The sequence below is a fragment of the Thermobia domestica genome, chromosome 15, assembly GCF_964235325.1.
Source record: "Thermobia domestica chromosome 15, izTheDome1.hap1.1, whole genome shotgun sequence".
Lineage (NCBI taxonomy): Eukaryota > Metazoa > Arthropoda > Insecta > Zygentoma > Lepismatidae > Thermobia > Thermobia domestica.
In genome coordinates, this window is record NC_137468.1 from 150,228,679 (window position 1) to 150,248,472 (window position 19,794).

The 19,794-nt window shown below is 35.6% G+C and overlaps 1 protein-coding gene across 2 annotated transcripts in view; it reads right to left on the minus strand.

The window, feature by feature from the left end:
• Window positions 1–19,794, minus strand: part of LOC145671292 (uncharacterized) — a 91,362-nt gene that overhangs the window by 14,906 nt on the left and 56,662 nt on the right. For both annotated transcript variants that reach the window (XM_081740248.1, XM_081740249.1), the window contains exons 5-6: window positions 13,059–13,214; window positions 8,918–9,007 (exon numbers count right to left, since the gene is read on the minus strand). In XM_081740248.1, the coding sequence (XP_081596374.1) occupies window positions 8,918–9,007; window positions 13,059–13,214 (246 nt within the window). The remainder of the gene's footprint in view (window positions 1–8,917; window positions 9,008–13,058; window positions 13,215–19,794) is intronic.

Here is a 19,794-nt window from a genome sequence, read left to right on the forward strand (position 1 = left end):
AAGTTTATTCTGATTATCAAGTAATTCTTGAGAATATTTGCCTCCTGGACAGGTGTAGATACGGACAGAAAGTAGAATTAAAACAATCTATGAGTAAAGTACACTGTTTCATTAAAGGAATTCATATGTAATATTTCGTTAACTATCTACATTTCTTGGCTTCATCATACTAGTACACAGTGATGAAGCCATGATGTATAGATAGTTCACAAAACTGTTACATATGAATTATTTTAGTAAAACGTTGTGCTTTGCTAAGAGATTGTTTCAATTCTACTTTAAGTTACTATAAAACAAAGCTCTCATGGACCAGATACTTAAACGGGAAGCAAATATATAAAGGAGTTTTGGTAAACAAAACTCGTTAATCAATGAATTACTTAAAAGAAAATAGAGAAAACAATTACTCAGACCAAAAAAGTGGTACATTATACGATCTTTCGCTAAACTTTTCATTAGGCAGGTGGGGAAGGGGGGGGAGTGAGGAGAGAGAGAGAGAGAGAGAGAGAAAAGCGCCTAGAGTGGAATGCACAGTATGAAGTGTTATTAGGTTGAAACACAGGCGGAACTAGAGGGGGGCCAGGAGGTGCCGGTACCCCAGAAGCAAAGCTTTCTCTCCCCAGAATTTTTCTACTGGACGAAAATAATGTTATTAATTTACCTCAATTTACGCATAACAATTTTAATGACGTTTCGCCATTCGACATGTTTAATAGTGTCAATATTCGTCCGCCCATTGATTTTTTTTTTTTTTTTTTTTTAATATGGTCTGGTGCCTGGATGTAATAAAATCCCTGAGTCAATGTGATAGTGGGCATTATAGCGACCTCTCAATTTGCACTATATGCATTTTTTAAAAAAAATTAATAGCTTTATTACGTAAATTATTTTTGTATTGATGTAGTAAGTTTTTCTTGTTTACATATGTATGAAAAACCAGTCTTCAGTCTTATTGTTATTATTTTATTTACAGCATAGTAATGTTTGAATAGTTAAGATTCTCAGAGCAAATTACTAAGGTACACTAAGAAAACAGAAAGGAAAGAAAAACGCCGAACTCTTGAACTGCTAAACTCAAGCAATTACTTTTTACATACAAGCATATAATACCCATTCAAAAGTCAGTATTCAATATTGTTTGTTACTTTTCCTCCTCCTTCTTCTTCTTATTATTATTTATGAACTGAAGTTTGTAGTAACATTCTTAAGGTATATACTGCGATTAGGCGCGGACTCAGAAATTTTTGTGCAGGGTGTCAAAAGTTGGGAGGGGTACAATATTGCAAGACACAGACACGACGTTATTCTGTATTAGATCCGAGTAAACGATAAATAATTTCCAAGTAGCAAACGTTGTGCACTCCAGGAAAACTTTTTATTTTATTTTATTTATTTATTTTATTTTATTTTATTTTATTTTATTTTATTATTTTTTTTTTTTTTTTGTATTTTGCTTTTGAAAAGGGAGTATATTTGTGCTATGCTAAAGACAAAAATATGCTCCTAATAACCTGATATTTTAGTTTCACACTGTAAAAGTTACATGGGTATCGCAGCAATAACATGCAGTGTTCGTAGTTTGAGGGAAATTTCCCTAATCTACAGAAATTGCGTAGGTAAATTTAGCTAAAAGGGAAAAAGGGCATTTTTTGATATAACGTGAAAATCCAGGGAAATTCTCGCGCTTATTGATTGGTCAATATAAATACTTAAAATTTTTCTTGTTCTTCAGAAATAAACCAATAATAATTTCACTGTTAAATCAAGTACAGTTTTATTAAGGAAGTGCACACATGTCTGCCAAGTTACTAAGATTTCATGCAGTCCAAATCGGATGGACTTTCCATGAGTGCTCCCTGGTACAAACAAAACACAATCTTTTCCTTTTAAATAAGTTTTTTGAGGGTGCGGGTCCAGTGAAACCCTTCGTGGGTATCCCCTGGCAGTAATCATATTTCCTGACAGTTGACGTTAACGATGTAACTACAATACGCTAAGAAAGCTCATACGTATTGAGAATATTACAAGAGTTGACATATATTCTCTCTCTCTTCTTTCTCTTTCTAAATTATTGGGATAAATTATTGGGAATTATTGGGTTAAAATATTGGGATCAACATTATTATCAAACAATTCCGCTGGTTCATTAAAGTTAAATTTCATTAAAAGTTTGTTGTTTTAAATTTTACAACCACTTCTGCTTGTCCATCAGGGCCACTTATCATACGTCTTCCCGAAAATTTTAAATTGTAAGGTGTGTAATATTTTATTGAAAAGATAATGGGAAATATCTTTTATACGAACACGAGTCCCTCAAGTCCGTCTACAAGTCTTCTCCTCCCGTATTGTTGACCTGCTTTTCTCTAATTGTATGTTTTTTTTTTTTTAATTTAAGATTTACGGGAAGTTAGCCAACTATATTTCTCCGGTTGTTCGGTAGTTTTATATACCGTATTTGTTTTTTTATGTTTAAAAATGTTTTGTGTATAAAAATTGATTGTATTTCTTTGTTCGCAAAGATTTGTGTAATTAAGCTGCAAAACTAGTAAACGACAATGATTTATCGTAAAACTTAAAATGAAAAGATTTTACACTTTACTTTAAATACACTGAATAAATATTAGCCCATGACTGATTTTTAAAAAGTTATAATTTTAAATTATGTCATTGCTTGTATATTTCTTTGTGTTTCTACTGTATGTAAGAGGAGGGATAAAAGTAAAAGGGAACGTGGGAAGACACTGTTCAACCACTTCCAAAACTATCTACGGCGTCCCTACACTTCCTAAAAAAAAATTCAATGGGCAAAGGTAGGCACGGGGGACGCCGTAACGTCATCCATCCCCCTACCTTTTCAGATTCACTTTTACCCGTGTAAAAGTAAACTGAGACCATGACGGTTAACGTTTACGAATAACGTATTTTCGCTCAGAATTGTGCGACTAAAACAGTAATAGAAAATTATGAATTTCCATAACTAGCGTAGATTTTAAGTAGTTATTTAGTAGCAACGGAATATAGGGTATATACAATTTTAAGAAAATTTTTGATATAATAGATTTTCACTGTACTGTTACATGACAATGTTGTGTCAAGAGAACTAAATAACTTGAAGAGTTGATAATGAGTGCGGGGTAAGGGGGACTCAAAAGGATATATATAAACATCATAACAAGGTCTTCTAATAAAGATTTTCCCAATTTTCAGAACTAAGGGGCGCCAAATTTTATATACAGACGGATCTGTCCCAGATCTAATCACGCACGATGCAGTTTTCCCTATTTTCTGTTTGGAGAAGAATTGGTGGAGTTGAAATGTGTGCACTCTTCTGGCTGTTCTAAGAATGTCTGATTTTTATGTAACGAACATGACGTATTTGTTATGAGGGCTTATGTAACAGTGAGGGAATAAATACCTAGGCAATGGAATGGTTGAAGGATATTCCTTTAAGGACATCCTCTTCCTCTGTTTTTATCCGGAATTTGATATTAAACCCGACAACGAGTGCTTACAAGTAGTATACATAAATATATATAGGTTGTTTTAAAAATGGCGCCCACGGATCACAGAGCACTATTCTACAGGCCAAAATAAAGCGAAAATGTTATATGATGGTATGCTCTCCAAGGCCTCTTTCAACCGCAATGGGGAATCAAAATTTCACAATGTGGGAACGTCGCAGATTAACTTGAAGCCATTAACATTACCCTACGAATACAAGTAGTTGAATCGATTGCTACACTAATAAGTGATGCTAATGTTAATTAATATGGACTTTAGTTGCAATTTGTAAAGAATCGATATAACTATTTGATAGATTGGTAGATCTAATATATGGTTCTTTATTTGCGGCGCTGCCACATAGTGTAATTTGTGTCTCCAGACAAGGACTCGAAAAGTATGCAAATGCAAATTTTTAGATTTATTTTGACTTGTAGAATAGTACTGTATGGTCCGTGGGCGCCATTTTTTTAAAACACCATATATATATTAGGATTAGGAATTAGATATCTGGGCTTTAGACATCTATAGCCACGTTAGCCCGTCAACGTATGAGGAATGACGTCCCTCTCCGGAAAACTGGGACGGAAGTAGTAGCCTAGGACTATTATGTGAGGTACTGCCTGGTCTGAATAGGAAAACCCCGGAAAATCTCACTCAGAACGACTGGCCTGAAAAAGCTTTCACACTTTTTCGACCGGGTGTTCCAACGGGGAATTGAATTGGATCGCTCGCACCAAAAACGAAACGGTTAGCGGTTACGCTATGCGGGCTGTATATGAAACGGGAGTGACTGCAATGAAAAAGGATATTACATGCGGTTGAAACCAAGGAGGAAGGAGATTCACGATGGGATGGTAATATTCTGTATGTATTTTCCTATCTCTTTCTGAAGAACTTCACGAATCTGGGGAAATATTTTGAGGGTACTCACGCGGAAAGCACTGTTATGGTGGATTGTATGTTACTTGAAAGCTGCACGAGTATCGAAGATAGTTGTTTGTTTGCTCATATTTAGCATCAGCATCAAGGTTATATAAGACAGGATCTACAGTTTAAGTTGAAATTAGAAACATCTTAATGCGTTCAAATTTTATAATGTTCTTCACTGGGAATCGAACCCAATACCACGTGTACGAAACGCGCACGCCCTAGCTCCTAGACCAGTGGGAAGAGGGCACAACTGATTCACAACTATGAGAACTGTGGAAAGTGTGTGCTACTTTGTAGTGGGGAAGTCAAACTGGTCGCGAATATAGGACTTTAGGTTTCTGGCATTTCTCTGGTAAAGGTTTTTTTTTAAAATTATATATATAGATAGATAGATAAATAGATATATTTAAGGCAGTGAGCGTGTAGAAGTTTCGGTATACAATTTTACGGCGGATAGGGAAAGACTATCTACTTTCAACTTAGTAACATTATTACATAGTCCTGCATTCCAACATGGTTCTGCCTCGAAATTTTACAACTACTTCTCTTCTCTTCCTTCTCTCTCTACTTGTTTTCCTCGCAATAGGATGAAACATTGCTCAAACCGTACTTTTTCAATTTAGTGATTATGTTGTCACTATTTTCTGCTAACCCTGTATATAACAAAGAAGAAGTGAAAATAGAAAATAAGAAGAAATTAATTACTGGAGAAAAATCACACACACGCAATATATTTATAATGTATTTTTTTCAGTGTATATGATTATACTTTTAGTACTAGGAATTTATTATAGTATATAACATGTTGTTAATGTAGTATGTTTAGTGTTCTACAGGGCGGCTTAAAAGTAGGTATACATACCTGCATTGATCAAGTATAACATACTAGTTTATGGGTTTATTTCTTCGGCTCCTCGAGCTTAAGATGTAAGTAAAAACACATTAAGAACAAATAATAAAGAAACTAAGTCTACTTGATGGATAACAATTAGAAATCCTATAAAATGCAATTAGCTGATCAGCACGGTACTGTATATCTACTTTTGGGCCACCCTGTACAGTAAATAAACTTCGATATGAGTACGAACACAAACCAACAGAGCTCTCACTCTATGTAGCGGACATACAGGGTTCATTATGAAAGTAATGAGCATTGCTTTAGAAAAACTGTTTTATTGTTCCGATTGTTACAAATGTTTAAAATTCCTCAAAATACGCTCCTTCTGCATCGACACACTTCTGGAGACGTGTTTTCCACGCCTGGAAAGCATCTTTAAAGTCCTCGGCTGGAATGGCTTTTAAAAACCTTATAACATGGGCTTGAATGTTCTGCACGGAGTCCCAATGTTTTCCTTTGAGATGTCTCTTCAAACGGGGAAACAAAAAAAGTCACTAGGAGCCAGGTCAGGACTATAGGGGGGTGAGGAACCACTGGGATTCTGCTCCGGGCCAGGAAGTCGACGACAGTGAAGGCGGTGTGACTTGGTGCATTGTCGTGGTGTAGTTTCATTGAGTCTTTGATGTCACTTCGAACGCGGGCGACCCTGCGTTTCAGTCTCTTGAGCACTTCTAGATAAAATCCTGCGTTGACAGGTTGTCCTGGTGGCACAAACTCGAAATGGATGATTCCTCGAACGTCGAAGAAGACAATGAGCATGGTTTTGATTCGGGATTTGCTCATGCGCGCCTTTTTGGAGTGGGGGGAGAATGAGGTGTGCCACTCTGCCTTTTGGATTCTGGATCGTATTCGAACATCCAGGATTCGTCTCCAGTTACGACCGAGTCTAAAATGTCTGGATCACTTTCATACAATGCCAACAACTCCTTGCAGCGCAAAACTCGAAGTTCTTTTAGTTCGTTCGTCAACCCTTCGGCATAAGTTTCGCACAGACCTTTCGCATTTGCAGGCCCTCGGTCACTATCCCATGTACCGCAAATATTGACATGTTTAGGGTGTCCGCGATTTGTTGAATGCTCACACGCCGGTCTGAGCGCAACACTTCACGCACACGATTAACGTTGTTGTCGGTCCTGGCCGTTGTTGAGCCAGAACGGGGCTCGTCGGCGACCTCCTCCCGACCCTCCTTGAACGACTTGTGCCATTTTCCGACCTGGGATCTTGACAAACACTCCTGTTTGTAGGCCTCCTTCAGCATCTGGTAAGTTTCCGTAGCATTCTTACCAAACTTGACGCAAAATTTTATGGCGCAGCGTTGTTCGAGCGAACCCTCCATCGCGCCGTGTTACAACTTGTAAAAATGTGCTTCATGCGGATCGACATCCACACGCTGTCACTGCTCGCAGCAGATTGACTCCGGGCGCGTTTGGAAGGACAGACCACCCACTACTTTTTCCGCGCCGGCAGCGCGCGCTGCGGTGGATTGTTGAGTCAGGATTGCTCAAACCGTAATCATGCTCATTACTTTCATAATGAACTCTGTAATACACTTAAATTTTCATCTCAATGAATCTGCAGAAAACGTCTATAAACAAGTCAAACAAATCAGAACAGAAGCAAACCAGCTGCAGTTATAAGTAAAGATCTGAAAAGTTACGTCGTCATCACGAGAATAGAATGTCTTCAGACCACAGAAGAAAAATTAAGTAGTTGTAACGCCTAATTTGCCTATTGCTCATTTTACCTTTACACAACACAATTAAAAGAAAGAAGACGTTCCCGTTAAATGCTTCATCAGACTGACAGACAGACAGAGAGAAAGAAAGAAAATAATAATAAGCAAACGAACATTATTATGAGAAGTCCAGTTCGGAGCAATATTAAGCTCTACAGTAATGTGAGTATTCCCCAGGGTTTGCCCAAGTAGCCCCCCCCTCCCCTTAAAAAAAAGGAAACATCTTAAAACCCATTTGGGTTTCGGAACTTTCTGGGTTTGGTACAACTAAGATGATCACATTGAAATTGATTTTTATCACATTTTGGACTTTCCTTGGGCGAATTAGATGCTTTCCCGTTAAGGTATACAACATCCAAGAATAATACCTTTATAAAGTTCTGATTGAATTAAAAAAAAAAAGCCTTAGCTTGAGATAATTATAGAACAAATTAATTTATGGATTATGCTTATAGCCTATTTGTAGTAAAATATGCAATTTTATATTTTAGGAAATACTTTCCGTGAATAATGTGCTCGCCGACTCGGCAATGCCGAGAGACGTTATATCTCATACGTTTGACGGGTTCAAGGCCATAGATGCAGGTATTACCAGTAAATATGTAGTGCATTCGTAAAACTATTAGCATTATTTTTGATTACCTTTGATGGTAACACAAGTATTTTTCAGTAAAATTTGGTTTTCCGACAACAACAATTTAGTTCAGTTATTTGTTGCTGCTCTTCAAATAAGTATTCTGTAGAATGAACATCAGCAACGGCATAAAAATTGTCAAATTTAAGAAACTTAATGCTCAAAATTCCGAAAACTACGTAACGCTTATTATTTCAAGTGCTGGATTCAAACTTCCGTACTAGTGGAAGTTTCGATAAACAGTAAAGAAAGCTGCATTTTCGGGAAAAATTTGTCGTGAAAGAAATGCTAGAGAAATTCACGCAATTGAACGCACAAAGCATCGGAAGTGAATACTTCAACAATAAAACTATTTATTTTATGCTGAAAGATATTTAATTTCATTTGAGACGTTGTACAACATTTATTTTATAAAATATGAATTACATCTTTGTTTTAAATTAATATATTTGGTATTCATATTTGGCGAACGTCACTGAAGCTCCTGGGATGACTCGATCTACATTTGTTCGTTTGTCTGCTTGTACCACACATACTACAGATTACAACTTTCGGTCTTTTAAGTTTAAATTTTCACGCTACAAGCATGAGACACACTAAATTTCCTGTATAGATTTTGGCGGCATACCAACTTAAAATTTCAAAATAGCGGGTAACCACGCTACAGGGTAAATTTTCGGATTTTTAAGTTGAAAGTTTGAGGATAGAAGAACGAGACATTCTAAATTTGCTGTATAGATTTTCTCGACGATCTTATGTAAGATTTCAAAATGGCGGCCATATTTTCAAAGTGATTAGAAAATTGTTGCAAGCTGTGACAATGACAATCACATTTTAACACTTTAACCCTAAAGACATTGAAATATTTCGACAAAACTCATATAGGCCCACGTGGGTTGAAGTTTTTTTTCCAAAGCTGCATTTTTCAAACCCTCGTTATCAAACTTTTCGACTACATTCCTCAATTATATGAGTAGCTTCGAAGATTGCCTTGAAAAAATACAAACTCTCTTTATGATCTAGCGGAAAACTCGATTGTCTAACGATTATCATTACAGCATAAAAAATAAGAGAGAATACAAAAAAAGACACAAAATGTCACCAAATGTAAAAGATATTTGGTGAAAAGAAATAGTAATAAATTATATTATTTTGGATTGAAAAAAACTCTACTTGAAAAAATAATTTTGATCGTAAATAAATATTTTGCACTTACTTGGTTTGTGTATGACAAGTCCTCTTCTGAGCTTAATTCGTACGATGACTCAGGTGACTGCTCTTCGACTCTGCATTGCTTGTCATGCTCCTAATTAATCGAATAAATGTCCACATTAATAAAACTGAATTATGATACATATTAAATATTATATCAAGAAATGTAATACTGTGGAAAATAGTAACTGGTTCAACAACAGTGTTACGTTTTTTATTAATACGAGAAATGATACTGCAGTGTAACTTCTTGTACTTTAACCATTATTGCTTTTATTTAAATGGAATCAAGTTTAGTTTATTTCGAACATACAACTGTTCTATGTATAATAACAAATATTTCCCAATGCAGTCACTCAACTATTTTGTACTTTATGGATAATGCATGCAGTGGAAACCATTTATGCGAAATCAAAACATACTGTACTACCTTCGATACTGACAAATGATCGAAACAAATAGCGTAAAGCTTAGGGTGAGATATACAGGGTGTATCAAAAGTCCAGTGCCACAGGTCAGCTCCGTTATGAGTAAATATACGAGAAAATGGCAAGAGGAGGAAGTTGGAAATAGTTGCTTTTCAGTCAAAAAGAGTGGAATTTTTGCAATCGCACCAACCGTCTGCACTCCACATTGAAAAGGTGCCCTATATTAAATGAGTTGAGTTGAATTTGAGTTTAACGTCCCGTTCAGCAGCGAGGCTATATGAGACGTGGACCTACTGATTAACGTGGAATCCGAACCACATGAGCTCCCGCCGGGAATCGAACCCGGGTCTCCCACGCCAAATGCGCGTACGCTAACCGCTTAGCCAAGGAGAAACTCCCCTATATTAAATGAAAAATCAACGTTTGTAGTTGGGCAGGCCCTCTTTATACCAACAATACAGTATTTCAGAAACAGATTCGAGGTGCTCTAAGTTCCCTCACACATCAATATGCACGCTTCCGTGTCATTTTTCGTTCTATTTCGTTCCATTTCGTGTCATTTCGCTTACGTTCTATTCGAACAGCCTGCTAAACTGGAAACATTGATTTCTCATTTGATATAAGGTGTTTTACAAGTGTGGACTCTAAAAGGCTGGTTCAATTGGAAGAATTCCATTATTTTAGACTGAAAACTATCTATTTGCAACAAATTTCCTCTCTTTCCATTTTTTTGGATTGAAAGATCTATTATATTTCAGTTAAAAAGTTTCATGTACGTCTTATATCTGGAGAACTACATACAGTGTAGCAATATCAAACTATCACTTAACTCAGTATGATGTGCTTATTCCGTAAAAAATAAGAGAACTCGATTTAGACGCTGTTCAATACTTTTGTGGCCCCTGATCCAAAAATACATCAAAAGATCCAATATATTTCAATCAAAAATTTTCTTGTAGGTCTTATATCTGAAGAACTACATATAGCGTAGCCAAACGCAAACTATCACTTAACTCAGTATGATGTGCTTATTCCGTAAAAGATACGAAAACTCGATTTAGGGGCCGTTCAAAAATCCAATCCAAAAACTAACTATTGGCCAAGATCACAATCTTTTGATCCTTTTTTTTTTTTTTTTTTGATCATTTCTAAAAATCTTGTTTTTTATCTTTACTCATAACGGAGTTGGTCTCTAGTCCCGGACTTTTGATACACCCGGTACAATTCACAAAATGCACGAAAGTACGCACAGTTTCACACAGGGTTGGCAAAAAGCATGGCTTTTATTGAAAAATTTTTTTTTGGTTTAAGCCTTTTTTTTTTCTGGTTTAAACCATTTTTTTTTTTGGTTTAAATAATTTGCTCTATGCATTTGTATCGCATATGGACAGAAATAAGCTTGTTTCAATTTGGTGTTATTATGCAACAACCGGGTTATGCTGGAAGAGGTCACATAAGCTTAAAGCGGAGTCCAAACTGTTTCTCGACTTACATCCGAAACAAACTGTCCTCCATTTGAACTCGAAACCGAACAAATGTGATACGTCTGCCGACTCACTCACAAAGGACTCCTGATACGTTGTACTGATCTTTACATACTTTTAATATGATTGTCAAATTGTCAAGTCATTTGAGAAGGACAAAAAGAAACAGTTGCACAAGTGAAACCATTATACAGAATTACATATGGACAATTTCAAAATATTGCAGAGTACAGAAGAACTAATTAAGTCCAAGTTAGTTCACTACGACTTTTATTAGTCCAAGTTAGAGAAATACAACGACTTAATTTGCGTATCAGTAAGAAAAGTGAATAAAGATATGAATTATTTAAGTCCACTTTGGTTCTGACCCATTTATACATAAATAGATACCAAAGATACTTCTGATTTCAGTAAATGCCTCTTGTGGGATTTGTAAGACCCCCCCCCCCTCCAAAAGTACGGTATTTCGATGTATTTTATCAATAGTAAACATTATTAAAGCGAAACAATATTTAGAATTTTTCTTTGATTGCAATTGCATAACAATAACAACAAACTAAAAAAATCACAAAATAAACATTCATAAATTTATTAAAAAAAAGTTACTTTTTGTAGTATAATCTCTGAGTAATGAATGGGGAATTTAGGTCTGAATATAATACGAATAATATGCGGGAGTGACATGCGATAACTTACAAATGCGTGTTCATCAAGATTTTACGAACACTTACACTTTTACGAACAATTTTCGTTTCTTGGTTTAAACCATGGTTTAAACTACCTTGGATTAAACCAGCCAACCCTGGTTTCACACACAATAATTATGTTTTTCAACTGATTCTTGTTCTACGTTCTTATGCAACAACGATGTTATGAACGACAAAATCTATTATTTAGTCGATTCGAGTCAAACTGGAACTGAGTTCGATTCTCGATTGTTGAGTTCAAAGGAAGGAATAGCTCTTTCTCTGTTCCCCTACAGAGGCCTTCACGCCACGCCAGAAGTTCAGGTCATAACGTAACACTAACACAAATGAGTAATTAAGTTATAGTAATTCAGTGCATTAGTAGCTACTGAGGAATAAAGATTATTATGTGATTGAGAGGTCAATTGGAATTATAGTTTGAGGCTCTTTTAGTAATTGTTACATGCCGGAAATAGGGGTGGTTGAATCACATTTTAGACTGTCGTGCGTTTTATGAGATACGTACATCAACGGATATAGTCTGATCTGTTAAGAATAAGATCGTCAATGAGTATGTGTATATGTATATGTATGAAACTTGGCAGATTGAAAGTACTTCAGTATTCAATTCGTTTTAAGATCGGGTGCCAAAATTTTGTGGCCACCGTTTTGAAACGCCGCCATATTGGATTTTTTTGGGAATGTTCTCTTGAAAGATATTATCTCGGTAAAAAATGATCCGATTTTGATGATTTTTTTTCAAAAGTATAAGTTAAACCTGAATGTAATCGATTATAACAGTAATGAAGACAGGGGAATATAATAAAAACGAGAAAATTAGAAATATTTAAGATTTTATAAAACATATTTACATATAAATGAATTTTTCGGGCTTAATTAAAAAAAGAATCATCAAAATCGGATCATTGGTTACGGAGATAATGATCTTTAAAGAGAACATTCCAAAAAAAATAAGTATGGCGGCGTTTCAAAATGGTGGCCAGAAAAGTTTGGCACCCAAACCTAATACGAATTGAATACCGAAGTCTTTCAATCTGCCAAGTTTCATACTTGGGTCCGGCCTGTCACGATACGTGCCTTTTTTGCTGTTAACAGACCAGACTAATATTATGGTGAAATGTTCACAACCTATAAGTAATTATTGGTATAGGAGTTTTAGGCTTGAGTGGTGGTTATTCATGGACTCTTTATTATTATTTATTGTTATTTATTTTATTGCGTTAGTTCTCTAAACACGTAACAATAACAATGAGTAAATGCTACGATTATTCGTATAGTTTACTTTACCTTATACGGCTTACTTTTATGTTTACGTTTATTCTGAAAAGCTGTTTTATTTACTTTTCTCTACTACATGCTTAGTTGTAACTATGAGTATGAAATAACGTAATCTTGACATTGTAGATCGCCAGCAGCAAACAAACTCTGAAGGGGTCTACAGTTTTCAAGATTGAAAGAGCCCTAGGATTATACGAGTTAAAATTCCAAGATGTACTTTTATTTACCATCCATGCATCCTTTATTACCTTCATCTCATTGAGATTGTTGAATTCTGCATCACATTTATCACACAGATACACATCGATTGACGGTGGAAGCACCATCATTCTGGCTTTGGTTCGAGACGGGTCAGTTCTAGGAAGTAAAGTCTTGCGAGGACTTTCTATCTTCACATCATAAAACTGTGAAAACAAAAAGTAATAAAATTACTTAACAATACACTCTATTACTCTCTTCAGTCATTTAGGCTTGTTTCTCATTTATAATATACGCCGCTTGAAGAGTGAACTTATCACTAACCTTCGAAAGGAAAAAAAAAAAAAAAAAGAAAATGTACTCACTATGTTATTCAGTATTTTTCTGTAATTAAATTCAATCAAATATGTTAAACGTTTTTTTTTTTTTTTTTGGTAGATAGCGGTGAGAAGTTTTAATACGGAAAGGAGGGGGTGTATGGGAACAGGTAGTCCTATCTATATATTAAAATGCTACGTTTATATGTTTGTGCTAGAAATCTAGAGAGGTCTGAGGAATGCTTTCAGGTCTCATCCTAAGCGAAGAGAAAATTTCAACCTATATCTTTTCGAAGAAGAAAGCGGCCAACGTAGCTGGGTACAGACTGACAAGATGTACCGGGATAAGGAGTCAATCTCTACCAGGTGCTAACGGCTTCCTCGGAGGACGTATGAGCGGACAGAGGTTAGGGCCTTAAAGAGGAGAAACTGTCTATAAGGCGGATGAACCATATAGTGGTCAACGATATAGAGATGTGAAAAGGAAATAGGAATTCTACCACTTTTTTTTTCTTTTTTTTCAGAAGAGACAAAGGAGCAGAATAAACAACGATGGTTCTTTCTGAGATAAAATATTCTGGAGGTAAAATAGCCCCCCTGTTCGAATTTCCGGATAGAAACTATTCTAGGACGAATCTTCAAAGGAGAAAATAATAACTTCACTTCAGCACAGGAATCTGGAACGTACGAACTTTGCGACGAGTAGGTGAACTTGAAAATGTAAACGTGAAAATGGGTTAATGTAAAATGAAAATACTGGGTTTGAGTGAAGTGCGATGGTTAGAAAAAGGTGAAATTGTATCGGGAAATTACACAATATTCGTATTGGGGTGGCGTTAAGGCCGAGCATGGCTATCGCAATAGCAATGAGGAATGAAATAGCAAAAAACGTAACCAAAGTGAAATGCTGCAATGACCGCTTAGTGCTTCTTATGCTCAGTGCAAAACTAGGGAAGACTGGCAGATAGTATATATATATATACATATATATGTATATATATATATACTATCACATAAGTATGGTTTTTCTAGTTTCCCCGAGGATATACAAATAATATTTTCAGTTTTCGGGCTATGTAAGTAGATGTACATCGTACGAAATTAGAACTCTTTGGTTATGCAACCTGGTTTACCAGCAATTAGCTGAATGCTAAAATAAGATGCAAGCATGGGATTCAAACCACAGAACTAATGACCTGCATATTGTAGAAGAGTATGTATATAAAATTAGGTATCCTATTGACTCAGAGGATATCTACGTATGGCTGTGTCTAGGGTATAATTACTCAAATAAATTTCACTCCAATTCCTGTTAATTAAGTCTCGTGTTCTTGACACTTTATTTTTAAGAAAATTCAATTAAATTTGTTTCTTTCTCTAACGGTGGATAATTTGAGACCTAACTTAGATCTCGCAAAGCTAACTCTGGAGATATAGTTCCTAATCTTCAGACAATAACCAAGAAAATAGACAGTAATTGTGCTAAAATTTTCTCTAATATTCATGCACCTTTTTGCATTCACTTACACGCATTTCATATGCTTATAATTTTAAAAGCTTCTTCAGCAACTATCCAAAACCTGGCCTAATACTTACTCGTCACACAGTCTACCAGGCTGGGCTACTAAATACAGGATGCTGTCTAAATGAAAATTCCCTTACATAGGGAAATATTTTCTCAATATGGAACAGGTAAATTCAAAAGTGTAACATAAATAAACATATAGGCCCTCAAACTCTATTATTTAAGAGTAAGATCCATCACACACTATCCAGCAGGCCGTATACTCCACTTGTCTTCTTGGGACTCGAACCCAAAAGCATAGGATCTGACAATTTTTCCTACAGCTGGCTTCATTTTAAACCAAACTCTAAAAGGAGTAGGATTTATTACAAATTATTAAAATTTCTTAATTAATTCTCTTAGTCAAGAAGAAACCTACTCATTGGTTATCTCTACCAAAACCCTATCTTCAAATGAAGCACTGGTTTCCATGTAGAGCACTGAGACTTCTAACTCAGAATTACTCATCTGGGTTCTACCACAAAACTAAGTCCTAGGGCCCTATTATTCGCTATAAACTACTATACCAGCACTGAAGTGTCTGTCAGCAAAATGTGCTGTGATATGATCTTCAACGTGCCTTCAAACAAATGAAAAAAAAAAAAATGAAATGAAATCTTTAAGTTTTACGTCCCACGGTTATGCCGGTTAGGCTAAAGGAGACGGTGATAATAAGTAATGAATGAAATGGTGGAATGAAGGAAGTGGGAGGAAACGGGAGAACCCCGAGGAAACCCACGCACACGGTGTTTGTCCACCACAAAGTTCACTTGGCCGGGGCTGGGATCGAACCCGGGACCCATCAAACAAAGGACTTCTATATCAAAATGAAGATGATAAAAAAAAATGGCCTTCATTCGTATTTATAGGCATCGAATAAAGGGATGCTTCTTTCCTTCTCTTACAAAAATTACATAGCTAAAACTAAGGAGGAATCTTCGACGTCTAAAGCCAAGGAGGAACCTTGCTGGCTGGAAAGCAAGAATCTTTCTCCCTCCTTCCTACAAACTGGCTGGTTATATTTGAAAAATAAAACTTCTTAAAGGAAAGAAAGAGTTTTCGTTTACGATTATTAACTGCACTAAATGGAATATAAAAATATACGGAACAATAAGAATACATTACATTTTAACACAAATTAAATACAACAAATTAATTTTATCCAGGCCTGAAATTTACTTATAGTAATTAACATCTGTATTTATATTTAACAATTATTTTATTATATTACAAGCAGGTGGTACAAAGTGTCACTTGCAAATGCAGCCCCCAAAGAACTAATAACAGTAATTTAACCTTCGTGGCTATAAATTTCTTTCGATCAGAATACTTAGTGCACAAAATAAAAAATAAATAAAAAAAAAACTTCAACTGCGTACTCACTACTTCAGACTCCTAGTCTCGAACAGTTCATTTGTATTTAAAATAATTCACAAACACTGAATAAAATTTAAACACACAAATTGCAATAAAAGCAAAATTAAAAGAGTTTTTGGGCAATTAGTGCCTCGAATTCAATGTCTAAGAGTTTCGTGCTGTCTTTTCGTATTAATATTTGCATCACATACCATTTCACAACATATTAGAACATGTAAATAATTATTATCATCATCAGGATTATGAAATTACATACCAAAACACCTTTATGCCTCGATTCTATTTTACCTGACAGAGATCTCGGTCCTTTCCATGTATTGTCGGGCAGGGATTTTTTTTTGATATAAACTCAATATGCACCGAGATCAATAGTCTCTCTCCGACTTGAACTCTGTCTCACTCCTGGATGGTCGTTCAGGGTCAGAAACTTTTCTCCCGACTGTACGCAATTCCTACAGATCGTAAGTTTGAAGTATTGTTTTCTTTGTTACAGAAGAGTTTTCATTTTATAATCTGCGTTTTGCTCTTCTTTTGTTATTCCATTGGGAGTTAACATGACACAAAAGCTGTAATGACTGGTTGTTCAGGATTCGGTCTGGCTGAAAAGTGGACCGACCTAGTAGCCTTCTTGTAGAAACAGTAATTCATACTTGGATCGTTCTGGTAACTCGCTTCAAACGACTCTCGAGGTGGCAAATGCAAAAATAAACTAAAATATAAACATATTGACTTCATTGACTTCACTATGGTCAAAGAAACCGTACATTACAGGATCGGCAGGGTAACTAATATTTTGCCCTCTCTTTGACTTTTCCTCCTGTGAAATTTAGTGCATGAATGGAGCATTCAGCTGTAGAAAGCGAGTTTAGAATTTTGGAGGTACGACAAGTTGTTTCAACATGTCTGCGTTAGATTTCATTTCTTTACCCGTCCAGATGTTCTTTATTATAGCAGCTATTTGCTTCTCAATGGACCATGGTCCATTATATCTGTTAAGACGAGAAGACGTAATTTCTGTGTTGGCTCGGAAATTCATAAATCCTAATTCATACATGCTGTCCTACTTTAAAATGATTTTTCTACTACCTTTGTTATAAATTTTCTTGTATTCTTTATGCCGCTTTGTTTGTACTTTATTCGATCTATCACGAGCAATCTGCATTCGTTGCATAACATCATTTACATATTTGGCGTACTTTTGCTTTTCAATTGGCGATCTTCCCGATTAATTGATACTTTTCTTATTTGCGACTTAGTAACGGATGAGGGAAATTCCTTCCAAACTGAAGTTTAAAAGGTATATAGATCTCGTGGTCTTTCTCTAGAGTTTAATGCAAATTAAATTATCTTCACATCCTCACTCAATTATTAGATAGGCCCAAGAGGGGTTTTACATCTTTTATCACATTTCCTGAATGATTTGACTTCGCCGTATACCACCTTGTTATAATACCTCACGCCAAGCCTTGAGAGTTTTCCACTAAATTTCAGAAATAAATATCGAATGATTATCGCGTATCAGACAAGAACAGTAGCCGAACTCTAAAAGAAACTAATGATGCAATTTATCATTCTTCTCGGAGTCTCTTATAGGATACAATGAACTGGTGAAAGCATCTCTATCAGTATTAAACAATACCTGTATTCCTTCTTACTAAATGTCAAGGGGCCAAGATTGTCAATATATACCGAGACATTCGGGAGGTCTATTTAACTACTTCGTATCTCTCTGAACTAACTTGGTGTTAGTAATTTCTTTAACCCTTAACGGTTCACTATCTTTTCTGTCTGTTTCCGGCACTGCTTGCAAAACAATATATCCACAGACTATCTTTCGCGTAAAAATTACCAGAGTTGTCACCAGGAGGTAATAGCTTCTCTGGATCGCGGAAAGTATGTACAGAAATAACCACAAGGAAAAATACCTAAAAATAATAGTCTTCAAACGCAATAGGCAAGATCAAAAAATATGTAGCCAAATGGTTACGAAAACTCGTTAAGGGTTAAATACTGTACGTGGGACGCAACTTCTCACAAAATCTTGAAAATCTTTTCGCATTTTGGCCAAAAATAGTGATTTCTAACTATTCTGTAAGTTTCTAAAAATGATGGATAACCACATTCCCCCGCAATGTCTGCATTATAGCACACCGATGCTCTAAGAATAGGTGGTAACCAAACTGCAATATTTTCTTCCTCTTGAAAATTTACACGGCGAATGAGAATGTCATCATCTGAAAAATACGTTATGCGATCTATTTTTTAAAGTTTATCTCGTGTCTTGGATAATTTTTCAGCTTCCCCATGGGCAAATTTAATTAACTTACTAAGGAAAGAGTTTGCACACTGAAAGATCTTCGTCAAACTGTTTAAAGTAATTAAAATGCCATCTTCTACATTTTCTTTGATTACCTACGAAAGCATTCAATAAAGTAGGTCGGCTAAAAGCTTTCTTTTCTCTGAAGCAGAGATATTAATTTCACTTTTGTAAATTTTTCTCCCTCTTTACACGGTTCATTTGGCCCAATACTTCCTTAATAAGGTTACTACTATTAAAATCCACTATTAAAAGATCATTAGAAGATATTTAGTATCTACAACTCCCTACCTTCAGTATGAACCTTAAAAAGACCAGTGTCTTACTCTTTGGTTGGGAGATTTCTCTCTGCTGCATCCGAATCCTTAAACGCGGGAACTTCTGTATACTTGCTCTCAATTCTAGATAAATAATCTACAGCTTGTTTTCTGCGTTACGGGAGTGTAAAATTACTGTGAAACGGTGCTCCAAGGTTAGATTAATGCAACATACTTTGTCGATTTGATGAGCGAAATCAAACCTTTATTGTCCGGTATACCTAACCAAAGCATGAATCAAATTTCTAATCTTTCTAACGAGGTAATAATAGACTTAAGTTCCAGATATATTGAACTATATTTTGTTGAGGAACATAGACTGCGGGACCCATATGGAACGGCGGACATCTCATCTAGATCTCTGACAGAGTGTACTCAGTTGCAATCCTTGAACAGTCAATAAAAAAATATAAACCAGCTTGTTCAATTTCAGCAACGAAAGTTTTGGATCCTCATTCAAAGGCCGATGTAATTTATTCAGTGTCTCATCGTGCTGTCTCCTAGTTAAATTTCACGATTTGTTTAAGCAATGTTGTTAACGGGCTAAAATATCAGATATTTTTCATGCTAAAGTGATAAAATTAAAGAAGCCAATTAATCGATATAACAGTTCAACATACTTTGGAAGATTAATCTGAGCCCCGTTCTAATCTTTTCTTCTGTACAGCTTATTCTTTCGACTTTAATTTTAAAACCTAAAAAGTATCTCCTTACAAAAACAGCCTTGTTTAGACTTAATATCAGACTTGATTCTTTATCCTACACAAAATAGCGTCTAAAATTTACAATGATTCTTTCGGGAAATCCGCATTCAAAACTAAATCATCGTAATCGAAGATGACTTTAGTGAAATGTAATTCCTTAATTATTTGCAACAGATTGTGAAAGTAAACG